The sequence below is a fragment of the Triturus cristatus genome, chromosome 11 (assembly GCF_964204655.1).
Source record: "Triturus cristatus chromosome 11, aTriCri1.1, whole genome shotgun sequence".
Classification (NCBI taxonomy): Eukaryota; Metazoa; Chordata; class Amphibia; order Caudata; family Salamandridae; genus Triturus; species Triturus cristatus.
In genome coordinates, this window is record NC_140594.1 from 209,902,505 (window position 1) to 209,917,866 (window position 15,362).

The following is a 15,362-nucleotide window of genomic DNA, read 5'->3' on the forward strand; positions in this document are numbered from 1 at the left end:
CGCTTCCGCAAATCCAGATCCGGGGGCACTCGTCTTTCCGTCTTGGCTCCCCAGTTCTGGAATAGTCTCCCACTTCATCTTCGCTCCATTCCTATTTTCAGCCATTTCCGTAAAGCCTTAAAAACTTTTCTTTTCTCTTTGGCTTTCCCCTCTTAGGTCCCCTGTGTCTCCCTCTGTGAGCTCTGACCCAGGTCCCCCAGCGCCAGGAAGCCGCTTGGCAGCAGTGCGCTTTATTAAATATTGTTTTCATTTCATTTCATTTCAGAAGGAGCTGTAAACTTAGAAAAGAATATCTGACAGATTTAGACATACTGGTTATTGTATAGAAAATCAGCTGTATATGAGGAAAACGTTATACCTTTGAGGGCATCCAAATCAGCTGCATGTGACAACGTGTTTTTCCAAACTTTTCACCAGAAAGGGAGTAAGGAAATAAGTCTAAAATTACTAGAGACCAAGGGGGTCAGCTGAAGGTTTTTTCAAAGAGGAACCACAATAGCTTTTTTCCCAGTCAGATGGCACTACACTAGTAGATAGTCAAATATTACAAACTTGTTGGAGGGGAGGCGCTTGGTGATATGATGGCAGTTTCCAAAACTTGAGGGGCAGAGAATCCATGGTTTAGCCTGAGGGTAAAGAATTAGCCAGGCTACAAAACATGTTGGCATTGAGATAGCCAAGACTTGTAATTGTGTGGGATGAACTGTCCCATCTCAGTTGGGATGAACTGTCCCATCTCAATTGACTCTTGAATGGGTTCTGATTGTAAATCTAAATTGACTAGATTAACAGGGAAGGTGAGGCTCAGAACAATATTTGCAACTTTTTCCACACAAAGTGAGAGGGAGTCACACGGCTGTTGGGAATGTTCACATTTATTGGAGGTGCAAGGTGGTTTTGCTAGAGGCTGGACTACAAAAAAATGTTTTTTACAGGTGTTGGATGCATTGAGCATTGTATTAATATATCTTCAATGCCAAGCGAATTGCCCTACACTCCAACAAATTGATGTGATGAGTCTCCACCAGAGACCTCTGATCTCCACTTCTCCCAGGTGGCCTTCTCACTGTCATCGTGGAGCTGCACAACGCCACCAGCTGGCATGCAGGAGTACTGCTCTAAACATTTCTGAATCCCATCTGATGCCTGGGGAATATTCAGAAGGGAATGAATCTCTGTTTAGAAGTATCCATCAGAATGAGGCGTGGCTTGGACGGCAATGGGTGCAGGCGCCTGACTCCATAGCTCCGCTGAACCTGGGAGCGAGCATCACAAAAGAACATACATGTGCTGATAAATGAAAAAAGACGGTGGCACCATAGGGCGTCGGAACGAACAGAGAGACGGCTGCGCCGCTTAAATCAATCGATCCGCCAACGAGGGAAGAGAAAAACACGGAGGAAAAGACCCCGATACGAGAGGAAAGGAAGACCCAAGATGGTGCCCGCTAACTGAACTACCCCGCTGCCAACACCTATAACCAGCCACGCACATGGAGAACCCAGCAACCAACTCGCCCATCCTCACATAAGGTCAGTGCTGGGGGACCTTCCGTATGATATCACGGAATTGACGGCGCTGACTAAACTGTCTGGCGAGAAACTGAAACTGATACTGGTTGATGGGGGCCGCCATTTTGGGGAAACAACATCGCGGCAGGCACGGAGGGTAGCTCAAAGACTTGCTCAGACGGCGGGGGAGCGGGAGCCGGAGAGAAGCCTCGCGCATATGGGAGTCTTGAAGCGCAAACTGAAGACATTGTCTGCTTCGGAGCCTTGGGGAAGAATAGAGGCCCGTTTAACTTACCCTGTGTGAAACCGAAACCGAAACTATTGCTGGGCGCTGCCATCTTGAGATCAGACTACAACAACAACGGCAAGTAAGGGGTAACGAGGAAAAGACTGGCTCACGTGAACGGGGCAGCTCAACTGAAGCGCAAGCCCCCTATAATCCACCGCCCAGTATTGCTAACGCAGCCACCCTATTTTACACCAGTTAACCAGGCATTGCACTGATCAGCGCACGGCCAGCCTAACGGGAGGGGGGGGGGGGGGGGGCGACGCAATACGACCTGTGAGCGGAGGGCCACCATAAGGAACCCAAGGAGACCAAGCATATGAGTAGCCTCGTGCAGGAAGGAGTTTTCAGAAACCACAAAATAAAGCCAAACTAAGCAAAGGCTTATCCTATAGCCGCCGCCTAGCTCTGTCTGCTCCGCCTTTTTGATCGCGTCAGGTTACCGATTAATCTGCGGCGTTACAACTCCATCCAAACCCAGTGTAACAATTGGAGGTAGAACGCTGTACAAGAGAGACCCAGAACGAAGGATAAACCTAAACCAAATCAGCAGCAAAAGATGCCACCCACAAGGAACCAAACGCAACAATAATATTCTGCAGGATGATGAGGGTCGGAAACTAAGCAAGCTAGAGGACAAACCAACCTCACAAACCACATTGTAGTCTCTTGAAAACCTCCAATGCCCAGCACCAAGGCATTAGATGACCTCGCAAGAACGCGCTCAGGTAGTGAAGAACTGTGCTAATGCCGCCAAGTAGGAGAATAAGCAGGATATGCCCACGGGGAACTGTAGAGTAGCACAACAAACTCAGGGGGATAAATAACGTGGAAGAGCAAGCTCTGCCAAAATCAAGAATACACTACAATACACTATACAGCCCAGGGCAGCATAAGAAGATCCACAACTAACACATGTGCACAGACCAGCTTACACGCATAGGCCAACTGGCCATACCCGCCACTTACAGTACAGTCCGGGCCAGACCCCCTTGGTTAGGAACGCACACGACAAGAACACCAAGCACAACACCGGCCTGCGACTCTAGGTCAGAGATTTTAATCGAGGAATCTAGAGGCAGTCAATAACAAAGAAGACCCATAAAAGAATCAATCATAGAGCGGAAGGTCAGAAGAAGGCTCAGTCTACAGCAGGAGAAGAGGGGGCGGACAGAGATGGCTGGCAACGATGGGAAGCTCACGCAGCAATCCAAAAAGAATAAGAGTGAAAATCTGTATTCCCCTATCAAACAAAGACCAGACATTAACCGCACACTGGACATGATTTTAAAAAAATTTGGCAGAAGTACATGATCTAGCGAAATCGACCAAGCAAACCACGGATGCTATACAGCTGGAGCTGGCTGCAGTTAGAGCTGGCATACACGCAGCAAATAATAGACTAACGGAAGTAGAACAGAGGGTGAGCGATGTGGAAGACAATGAACAAAAATCTAACAAGGCATTGTAAGAACTCTCCAAAACAACAGCAATACTCCTAAAACAAACAGCAAAGCTAGATGACCGCAACAGAAGAGGGAACATCAGAATTCTAGGGGTCGCCGAAGGAGAAGAGGAGAAAAATGGTTCATGCATGGTCTTCGTACAGGATATGATCCCTAAACTCACCAACCTGAAGTTCGACATACCTCTGGAGCTGGACAAAGCCTACAGAGTTCCAGCCTATAGATCAGCGAATATGGCTGCGCCACGCCCCATAATATGCAAGCCACTGAGGCTACAACATACGGAAGCCATATTTGCAGTGGCCAGGAAAAAACTGAATTTGCTGTGGAACGGTCAAAAAATAATTCTCACCCAAGACTACTCTAAACACACAGTGGACATAAGAAAACGTTTTCTGGCCTAGAGAGACAAGTTGAGGAAGGAAAACATCCTCTTCTCATTCATAGGACCTACGAAATTCAAAATCACAGATAAGGGCAGAATGCACATCTTCGAAGACCCCAACGATCTATCCAACTACTTACAAGGGCCGACCACACAAGAAATGGAGTTCTCCCACGCAAACGTGAACAAGAGAAGAGCCTCACCAGAACTAGGAGGAAACGTGTAAAGCTACTTCACCTTATAACCTCTGGCACTACTATGCAAACAACCATCTACCTCATCCGCACTATCTACCTCAATCAGCTTATTACTTCTAATCACTCTACTACCTCGGGAGCCAATCGTCCTGAATCGAGCTCAGGAAGGCTACGAACGCGGACCACAAAAAAGGAAAAAAGTACCGGGTTCTGGGAACTGTTTGGACCTCGAAGGAACACACCTCCGAACCAATCTTCGCAGACAATCGTGTTAATAAGCTAGCAGCGAGCATCAGAGCAATAATATCCTTTTAAAGACCATGTTATGGTACAGACCTGCAGGCCAAATAGGTTGCAAATAAGGACAAATAAGCTGCATTTAACTGCTGACGTGAAGGTGATAAGCACCATAGATGTACCATCCCAGGGGAAATGGAGCTGGAGCTTTGCTGTCACACGTCCAGAATTCCAGATGTAGGACGCAGGGGGGAGGGAGGGAGGGTTTAGTTTTTTGTATGTCATGTTAGTATTAGCATTGTTTGTCAGGCACTCGACTGTAGCATCTACCCTCTGTACCCTATTGTCTCCCAATCTTTCCACCTACACAACTACACACACTGGGGAGATAGAGACCAGAGCACGGGTAAAAGCGGACGTATTCACACGAAGAGATCTGAGACCGGGACAACATTCACGAAGCCCAGTAAACAACATGCTTATCATCATAAGGAAAAGGAACAGGGCCTGGTCTTAAAAACCACAGACTAGCTTCACATAATGACTTCTAAGCAAAATAATTCACTATCACTCTCATCCAACCTGAAGATAGTCTCCTTGAATGTTAAAGGCCTCAACCACCCAGTCAAAAGGAAAAAAGTACTTGATTACTTAGCTAAAACTAAAGCGGACGTCCTTCTCCTTCAGGAAACTAGGCTATCCCTGGATGATGCAGAGCGGATTAGGGCAAGATGGGTTGGGCAAATGGCGTGCTCTCAGGCTGTAGGGAAAAAACGAGGGGTGATCACCTTGATAAATAGGAACTCCAAGATAAGCATTGAAGACCACCAATGCGACGTAGAGGGGAGAATCCTTTTGACACACCTGAAAAGGGGAGACGAAAAATGTCATGTACTCAACATATATGGTCCTAACACGGATGATACCACCTTCTGGGATAACATCTCAGATAAGATGGAAGCACTCCCACAAAATGAGCTAACGGTGCTGGCAGGCGACTTCAATATGGCACTAGACTACACCATAGACAGACAATCACATTGCCACACATTACCCCCGGGAGGATTCAAAGTACTCAAAAACTTATGTGCCAAATACAACCTGAAAGACACCTGGAGACTTCAACACCCGGACACGAGAGATTACACCTTCTACTCAAACCCACACAACTCATATAGCAGAATTGATTACATACTGATCTCTGGCTCACACACCCACCTAATTGAGAACACGGACACGAGAACTATCTCGGACCATTCCTGTATCAGCCTCCTACTAAATGGCCGCCATAACGAAGATCACCCTTGTAGATGGAGATTCAACAGTGTTGTTTTAAAAGAGCAAAGCAACAGAACCAAAATAGAGCAGGCCATAAAGGACTACATTAGCTTTAACGACACAGCAGATTCGGACCCCAAAATCATATGGGACGCCCTGAAAGCCACAATTAGGGGAACAATTATGGACATCAAAGGCAAGATGAACAAGATAGCCAAAGCCCAATTAGACCAACTAGAGCTAGATATTCAAAAACTAGAATCATCACACATCTCAGACTCAAAGAACGTAGGGGCACTTACAGAACTTACAAGGAAGAAATACGAATTCAACAGAATTTTAAGTGAGAGAGCAGGTCTGTGGATAAACAAATACAAGGCAATAAACCTATGCGAGGCCAACAAAGCTGGAAAAATCCTGGCATCCTACGTAAAACACAGACAAAGACAACACACTATCCCCGCGATCACAGACTCCCATAATATTACACACACAACATAACGAAATCCTACGCACATTTAGTGGATTCTACCAGGAGCTCTATAATAAGGACCAAACATTAGACGAAAAGGGCTGCTCCGAATACCTCAACAGCTTACACCTCCCAAAAATAACATTGGAAGACGCACTCAGTTTAGGGAAAGAGATTAGCTCACCCGAAATTGAAATGGCAGTTAAGTCTCTTAAAGCTAATAAGGCTCCCGTACCGGATGACTACACAGCCACCTTCTATAAAACATTTATAGCTCTACTACAACCAATGTTGAAAAAAGTTTTCAACCATTGCGAAGGGACAGGGATGGTCTCACAAACAATGTCCGAAGCGAATATTATAGTTATACCCAAGGAGGGCAAAAACACCCAGCTCCCACAAAATTACAGGCCTATATCCATAATTAATGTGGACTGCAAGATATATGCAAACATCCTGGCAGTGAGGCTTAATAGGATACTCCCACACCTTATAAGGAACACACAAGTGGGCTTCCTCAAGACATGCATGTCACACGACAACACCAGACTCTTATGCCACATTATCGACAGAGCAGCCAAGCAAACCAACCCAGCAGTGGCTATCGCACTCGACACTGAGAAGGCCTTCGACAGGGTATCGTGGCATTTTCTAGAACAATGCATGCAGACTTTTAACCTAGGTAGTGCATTCATAAAGAAAGTTATGGCACTATATGACAAACCTATGGCTCGCATAGTGGTCAACGGGGCCATCTCCGAGCCTTTCAGACTCCATAGAGGTACAAGACAAGGTTTCCCACTATCCCCCTCGCTATTCCTACTTGCACTAGAACCGCTAATCAAGGACATCGAGACCAACAATTTGATGAAGGGTTTCGCCATCAATGATATAACAACGAAACTAGCAGCATATGCGGATGACATTCTTGTTGTCACTGAAAGCCCTAAAACCTCCATCATGGCCCTTATGGACTCCATAAACAAATATTCGGCCTATTCCGGCTATAAACTCAACAAGGATAAGTCTGAATGTAAACCTCTCAACTTACATACCACTAGAGACATATTGGGAGACTCAGGCCTCACTTGGCAAACCGGTTTCATCAAATACCTAGGAGTCTATTTTGACAAAGATCGTAAAAACACACTAGAATACAATGAGAAAATGCTTTTGAAACTGCCTTCCTGGCAAAACAGGGTAGCTACTGGATTCTACCAGACCAGGAATACACACCGGCTTGGCTGAAAGTAGAAGGAACCATGCTAAACAACCTTGAGCCACTAGCACTTCTAACAACCAGCAGACACAATACTTTAATGAACCCTATACTTGCAAATACCAGAAACGCCCTACTGAAGGTCGACCAGAAGTTAGAACATAGAATATCAAACTCGAGATGGGAATCAATATGGGCAAATAATAAGATAAAATATTAAGGCAAAACACTCTATATGAAGACATGGGTGGAAACAGGGATTTCCCTTCCCGTCCAGCTCGAGAATGAAGGGAGACGTAGCACATTCAGCTCGCTTAACCTCTTCAGTGCCCCGCCCTTTCCCCGCCCTGTGCCGGGCGTTGCATTAGCGGGCGGGGTTCATGACGAGATAGTCTCTCGTCATGGGCACAGCGCAACCGCGCTCCATGACGAGACCATCTCGTCATGGGCACTGAAGGGGTTAAAACCAAACACACCCTGCCAGATATTGAATTTTATAACTTCCTAAAAATCAAAGCGGCACTGTCCAAAGCGAGACTGTCTAATACCATGCCTTCAATCTTCCAGTACATGTCCATCCTTAACAAAACAGGTCACCAAGTGTCACACATCTATAGACTTCTGCGCCCAAACACTTCGAAACTCAATGTGAAAGCATGAACTTACTGGGAGTCACAGCTAGGTAGCACTCTAAGCGAAAAGGAAAGCCAAATACTATGGTCCTCCCCCACACATAGTAAGGTAACCCCGGTACTAGCTCATACAAAATTCTGGATCTTAGACAAACTACACTGGACTCCAGCGCGCGTGGCGAAATTAGGCATGAACACAAATGACCTATGCTGGAACTATAATAGCGGGAGAGGGGACCTGGCTCACCTCATCTATCACTGCCCTAAAGTTAAAGTCTACTGGGGAAAGATCTTTGCCTTTCTAACAGACATGTTAGGGTGTTCCCTTAAACCAGAGTTTGCAACCCTGGTAACAACCCCTATTATGACAGAACCACTCACACAACGAGATAGCGACCTACTCGACCTCTTGCTAACTGCCGGTGTTAAAATGATTCTAAATAAGTGGAAAGACACATCCAAGGCATCGTTTAAGGGATGGCTCAACTGGGTAACATACCTTAGGGGTGCGGACGCGATGTCCCTACGAGACTCACCGTAGAGACAGCCCAACAGAGGGATGTGGGCATCTATGGACAAGTACCTAGGCCCGTATGAACCTCCATGAAGAAGGCGAGATCACAACCTGCCTCCTATCTTTCCGAACAAAAGCGAGCAAGTTCTCTCTCTCCCTCTGCTCCTGATCCATTGCCGCCGCTGAGGCCCTTTTTCCTCTCGATATCAACGAGAGATGTGTAGTTCCTACAGGGTGGAAAGTCGAAGGGGAATAAAGTTTTCCGAACCCGGACTTTCACCTAGTGAATGTAAGTGCACAAGGGAAGGGAATCCCTTAAGGGTGGAACTGAAACCCTCACACACCCAGCAAGCTAGGTGTCATGCTTCATCATCTGGGTTTTGCTCCTCGTCGGGTCGGCGGTGCAATACCCGACGGGCACCCAAACAGGGGCTCTTTTTCGGAGATCTTTTGTTCCCTGCCGTATGGTGCATGCGTGTGAGGGCCCGGGAGTGTAGATGTAAGTGAATTAAAAAGGTTGGTTAATCTGAAATGTAATTTTATTGGCTCAGTCAACCACCTAGTTAAAAGGGGGTGAGTGGCGTCAAAGCTATATTTGCTCACAAAGGAGGAGTGGCTAACTACGCTCTACTCTTCTGGTCAACATGTTTCGCGCCCAGTCAGTCAGAGGGATCTCATGGCGCTTCGTCAGGACCTATAATACTAAAGTGAAGTGTGCTCAAAAACTATCTACAGTGTGGTGTGAAAACAAGGGTGAAAAATAGTATGTTAGTCAACCCTTAATGGGTGCCCCTACCTGATGTATTGTTTATAAAAGGGGTCACCTAAAGAAAAGGAAAATTGGAAAAAAATATAAACCAACAGCCACCCTTGGCATCTGTAAAACATTTAAAAGAATTAGTCAATCACCACTAGTTCAGTAAAGCAGTGATCCATTTGATATAATCCAGACTGAAATTATACTGGACTACTAACTGGTTATTGACCAATCAACCAATATATGATTTATCAGGACAAGGTAAAACGGTTAAAACAGGAAGCATAGCAAGGCTCTGGTTAGTAACACAACCATTATTTCAATTGTAGAGAACAAATCATGGTTACGTTTAGACTCACCATTTCTTTTTATAAAAAGCTCATCATCAGGTGCATGGCGCGTCAACAGGGGGAGAAACACATTCGTTCCCTATGGTATAATGATATTGTAGAGAGAAGAAGTAGAGGCATAGGCAAAAAAGAAGTTAGCAAGGTCACATGGGAGAGATCTCCATCTCTGGTGTCTCATAAACATATTGCTTAAGCGTGTGACACCTCTCGTGTGCTATAATACTATGATCTATAACGTGGTTAACCAGGTGCAGCTAACCGAAGACGAGACAAAGGAGTGCATGTCCCGATTGGATCATAAAAAAGCCTATGATCAATTATAGAACACAAAAATGAGTGTGAGTACAGGCAGCAGTTTCTGACTCAGTGTGTGCCCGAATTAGTCCTTGCAATCCTTAGCGTGATGTCACAGTGCAAATGTGCGTGTTGAAGGAATCGCGCCCAAGATGTGGAGAAGTCACATTCATAGACCCGTAATGATCCTGATAATGACCAGTACAGAGTCCTATGAGATAGAGCAGCTCAAAGGCATTGCATTGCAGCAATCCAAATGTGTCCCGGGGATGGACAGAGACCCGATAAAAAGTGCGGTTATCCTAAAGGTGTCTAGAGTGCCCCAACGGGTATCTAATGTTTGGAAACACACGTCCGAATAAATCCTCAAGAAACCCAGGGTGTACTTACTTGGCAAAAATCCCCTGGAGGTGAGTAAACCTGCCCGCGTCGCCGAACCCGGAAGCTGGGAAATGGGTCGGTGACGCTGTATTTTATTCAAACAAGGATTGGTTAGGAGCAGGTCACGTGTGATGATGTCACGTCCATCGCACCAATCACTAGCTAGGTGTATTTTCTGATAAGCCAGCGGTTGGTAATGTGTGACGATGACACGTCTTTAGCAACAAACACTAAAAGAGTGTATGTCATGCCGGGTTTGAAAAGGCGTTTATTATGGGCGCCATGTTGTAGTCGTCAAAAGGTGTTTTACATACTACGCTGAAGGGAATGAGTAATTACCCCATGGAGCGTAATAGTATCGGGAGAGGCTAGCCACGGAAGTATGCTATAGTAATAAATTTCACCCAGATAAGCACCCCATATGTAGTGTCTATTTTCGGTGGTTCTTGCCCGATCTGGTTAGTTAGGTAACCCAAACCGGGGGCCATGATGGAGTGGTGTGTGTCAATGAGGCAAGAAAGGCTGATAGACGGGATTTTGGCTCTATTAGTGTAAGAAGCAATGCCAAAGTCAGTGATGCAAACATCCGTCTATGTTATGGTAGCTGAATCACAGGCTCATGGTGCGGTGGTGCAAATGTAGGTCAACATTAAGGACCAAGTATCAGTAAGATCATAGGTGGTACTAGTACTATCCTGCCACCTCAACACTACTGCTGGTACGGAGTCCTATCGATTAGATATCGTTGACCAAGGTATGTCATCGTTGAGGCCAAGTCTATCCAATGAAAGGCGATGTACCCAGCGTTGTTCTAGCCTGAACAAGGAATGTTGAGACATTCCGGGCTGGCTTTCAAGGACAATCCAATGTAGATCTGTCGGGCTATGTTTACATGCAAGGTAATGACTGTAAAGTTTCGTGTTAGATTTGCCACATCTAATGTTGCTTTTATGTTCGGTGATACGTGTTTTCACTGCTCGTGTCGTCATCCCTATATAATAGAGATCGCATGGGCAAATTAGTAGATAAATACAGTTAGTGGAATTACAATTTGTATGTCTTTTCAGGACCCATTCGAAAGTGGCAGTGAGGCGAATAGATTTTGCCACAATAGTTTGTCCACAGCAAGAGCACCCTCCGCAGGTATAGTGACCCTGTACAGGGGGAAGATTCCAGAGGGTGTTATGTGCTGAAGTTGTTTGTTTCTTTGGTCTCGTGTGTATCAAGGTGTCTTTCAGATTGTTAGTCCTTTTAAAAGCGAAACGTGGTGGGGGAATCATAAGTGTACCTGCGGATAGTATTCCCCAATGTTTCTTTATCACTTTTTTAAGATTGTTGGACTCTGGTGTAAAGGATGTTACACAAGTAATGATTTCTCTGGTGTCTTTTGTTCTCACTTCCAAAAGGGCCTCGCGATTGTTATTTCTGGCCCTCTTCATTGAGTTGTGAATTACTCGGGGAGGATAGCCTCTTTGTATCAAATTCCCTGAGAGGATGTTGGCCTCAATTTTGTAGTCTGTGACAGAGCTACAATTTCTCCTGAGTCGAAGGAATTGGCCAAAAGGCAAGTTATCTCGTAGGGCCTTAGGGTGGTGACTGTTGTAGAGAAGTAAACTGTTCTTGTCAGTGGGTTTTCTGTAGAGAGTAGTACTCAACCCTGTGGGTGTCAGTCTGATGTTTAAATCTAGGAAAGGGATATCAGAGTCAGAGATGTGACTTGTGAATTTCAAAAACTGATTTTTAGTGTTGATCCATTCACAGAATTTGTTGCAGGTTGTTAAATCCCCTTTCCATAAGATCATGACATCATCGATGTATCTTTTCCACAGGGTTAAGTTCGGCCCGAAGGGGTTGTCCACGTTCATTATCACTGCCTCTTCAAAAGCTGCCATATACAGGCAGGCTACACTGGGAGCGAAGGTACTCCCCATCGAAGTACCTTGGGACTGATGGTAAAGGTTGTTTTTAAATGCAAAATAGTTCTCAGTGAGAGCTAATGTTGCCAGATCCATGATGAATGTTATGGGAGTGGGAGATGTCCATTCCCTTTTCTGTAGGGCAGCCTCTATCACCGTCAGAGTAGCTTGTTGCGGAATATTGGTGTAGAGGGCCTCTACGTCAAGGGTCACTAGTAGGTCAACATTTTCGGTATTCTGTATCCCCTCAATAATGTTCAAAATGTCAGTTGTATCCCTGACGTAGGATGGTGTCTCTTTCACTAGGGGTTGTAGGAAGTAATCACAGAATTTAGATAAAGGTTCCAGGTGGGACCCAATACCAGAGACAATCGGTCTACCAGGGATAGGGATGATGCCTTTATGTACCTTAGGTAGTGTATAGAAATAAGGTACGACCGGTTTGGTAGTGATAAGAAAGTCTGCTTCTTTTTTCGTGATCCAGCCGTTGGCTTCGGCCTCCAAAACCTTACTAGCTATTGTTAAATGTAATCTCGGCGTGGGATCAGTGTCGATGGGTGTATAGTATTTTCTATCCCCAAGTTGTCGTAAGCATTCTATTTCATAATCACTGGTGGACTGGATTACTGTCGCCCCTCCCTTGTCAGCCTGTTTGATGGTGATAGTGGTATCAGCTGCTAGTGTCCTGGCCGCTTCCCTTTCTTTGCGAGTAAAGTTGTTGTATACAACATTTCTACTCTGTACTTTGTCCAGGTCTTTTAGTACAGCCTTCTCGAAGGTAAGGACCTCCGAGGGAATCATGCTGTTTGAAGGGGTAAAGGTGGAAGCCTTATGTAGGCCAGTGTCACTGAGTTCAGTAGCAGGTTCGTCATGGAAAAATGCTTTGAGGCGTATTTTTCGGAAGAAATTCTGGACCTCGCAAATCAACTCGAATTTATCTACTCTAGGAGTAGGTACGAAGCCCAGACCTTTCTTTGACATCCTCCTCTGTGTTGCTGAGGGATCTATGGGAGAGGTTAATGACTAATCCCTCTGACCCCTCCTTTTGCTCCGGGTTTCCATTTGTGGCTGAGGTTGAGGTTGATCTTGCCACTGGACATGTGGTGTAGTTTGCTGTTGTCCTCGCCTTCGCCCTCTTCCTCTGCCCCAACCTCTGCCTAAAAAAGGTTTCGGGTTGTTACCAGGATAGAATTGTGGCGGGTATTGAGGAAACATGGGGTATTGCCAAAACGGAGGTTGAGGGGGGACAGGAAACATGGGTCCACCTTGGTTGTGGTATACCCGTGTATTGGTCTTTCTCTGGTTCCTGTTGTTCCAACTCCCTGTACTGGATTCGCTAGATGAACCTCTTCTGCTGTGATTAGAGTCCTCATCACTTGAATAGCCTGTCTTGTTGGAAGTATAATCTGCTTTCAGATAAGGAAATACTCTCTCTTTGTCAAATCTGGCGATATCTTTCTGTAGTTTCGTTATTTTTTGTTTTAACAAAAACTCCCTACTTTCAGAAATCTCCTGATTAATCTCTGCTAATTTGGTTTTAAAAATAGCAGATTGAGTGACAGGTTTCATAGTGCTTTCAAGGTCTTGAATACGTGCAAGAATGGAGTCAGCCAATCTCTTGGCTGTCCCTATAATAAGTACCAATAAGTCCCTGGTGCATTTCCACGACACCAGGGACCATTCTTTCTTGAATAATGGATCATCCAGGAACAAACGGGGTACTAGGTTGACGATGAGACCATTAGGGGCGATGTTAGCCCTAAGGTACTCGGTCATCATGGCCCCATGTATGGTTATTTTCAACCATTCTTTCTTCAAAGTTGTTAAATTCGTCCAGTCATCCGACTGGGAACCTGAAGCTATGCAGCCGTCGGTAACCAAGAGTGACGGTGCTCTTAGAATATCAGACACAGCGTCTTCACCGTAGCTGATACCTAGTTCCCCTTCCATAATTATTGGAGGGACAAATGGTCCTCCTAGAGCCAGATAGCACTATAGGTAACCCTGAAAATTATCTCCTGCGGGGGGCTCCCGCGCTAGATATGTTCGACAAAGAGACCCGTGACCCCTTACTAGAATAGAGGGGTAGGGCAGCCTATAAAGAAACAGAGGGAAGCGGAAGGTACCTCAGACTGTATACTTTACAGACATTGTGCATGTTCTATGTTTCCTCGTGTCTACTTGTTTAGTTTTGTGTGTTTCTGTTTTGTTTTTATATAACAAAAATCTCAATAAAATCTTATTGAAATAAAATTTTAAAAAAAGAAGTATCCTTCAGAATAAGGGGCTGATTTAAAAATAAAAAAAATCTTGCGAACCATTACCTGTGTTTAATAGTACTAAAACACATTACTTCATTTCAAGCTTTTAAGTTTTGTTACAAGTTATAGGAAGACCCTACTTCTAGACTATTCTCAACTTCGGGCCTCATACTCAAATTCCAGTTTATTTTAAAAATGGTGGCAGATATTTCTTTTAAAGACAACGTGCTCAAACAGCACACAACTTTCATCTACAAATTTTAAGGTTAATCCCTGTATTTGTCAAATTTGTAGTTTCAAATCTTGTAATGCTCAAGATAGAAAAAGTGAAAGTCACCAGTAAGGTTTGCGTATGTTTTCTTTAATAAAGGCAAAACACTTGTATTTCTACAGGTTGCACGACAGTCCCTGACCACATATGTCATCATTATGAATGATTCTCATATTGAGGTTGATGTACATAGGTTGAGTGACGGTGGTCTGTTGCTTTCTTATGATGGAAACAGTTACACCACCTATATGAAAGAAGAAATTGAAAGGTAAGTTTTAATCATTTTTGTTGAGTATTTTGTGACTAGAAAAAGTATTTACTTTCAGTATGCAAGTTAGCTCATCAAAGTGTGTCAAAAGAGAGTGGTTTCTTAACCATTTTATGAGCTCTTGTGAAAGCATGGCATTAGTTTCAAAAGGTTTATACGTTCTGTTCACGTGTTTGATCCACAAGTACTTTCTGAATACGTTTATTAGGATTGTCTATCACTTGTTATTTCATGTGGAGAACAAATACTGACATGTAGCATGAAAGTGTAAAGTGGGAATAAAGAGGTTTATGGCAGAGGGTTGATGGGGATGACTTGCTCAATACTGATGCCTTATACATTGATTTATAGAATGCTAGTGAGCTTGACTCATTTGGACCATCAATGGAAAGAGTGGTTTGCAGTGGTGGGTCAGATGTGTTACAGCCTGGGTCAGCTGTTTCGAAGCCCTTTCTTCCTCTTTAACAATGCTTTCACTGGTACTTTGATGGCTTCTTTGTTGAAGCCTTATTCTTGCCTGTGTGTGAATAGGCAGGTGGCCTGACATCACAGACCAGCTGGATTTTCTCACCAAGCATCCCACTCCAGATAGCCTTCTAGTGCAGGCCTCGACCAGTAAGGAGAATCCAAACTCATTTCTAACCACTCATCTGGGCAGAGGATCCAA

At 44.7% G+C, this 15,362-nt stretch overlaps 1 protein-coding gene across 9 annotated transcripts in view; it reads left to right on the top strand.

Annotated features, from left to right (window-relative positions):
- ACACB (acetyl-CoA carboxylase beta) overlaps positions 1–15,362 on the top strand; it is a 2,187,049-nt gene that overhangs the window by 758,457 nt on the left and 1,413,230 nt on the right. For all 9 annotated transcript variants that reach the window (XM_085633342.1, XM_085633341.1, XM_085633344.1 and 6 more), the window contains one exon: positions 14,550–14,695. In XM_085633342.1, coding sequence (XP_085489468.1) covers positions 14,550–14,695 — 146 coding nt within the window. The remainder of the gene's footprint in view (positions 1–14,549; positions 14,696–15,362) is intronic.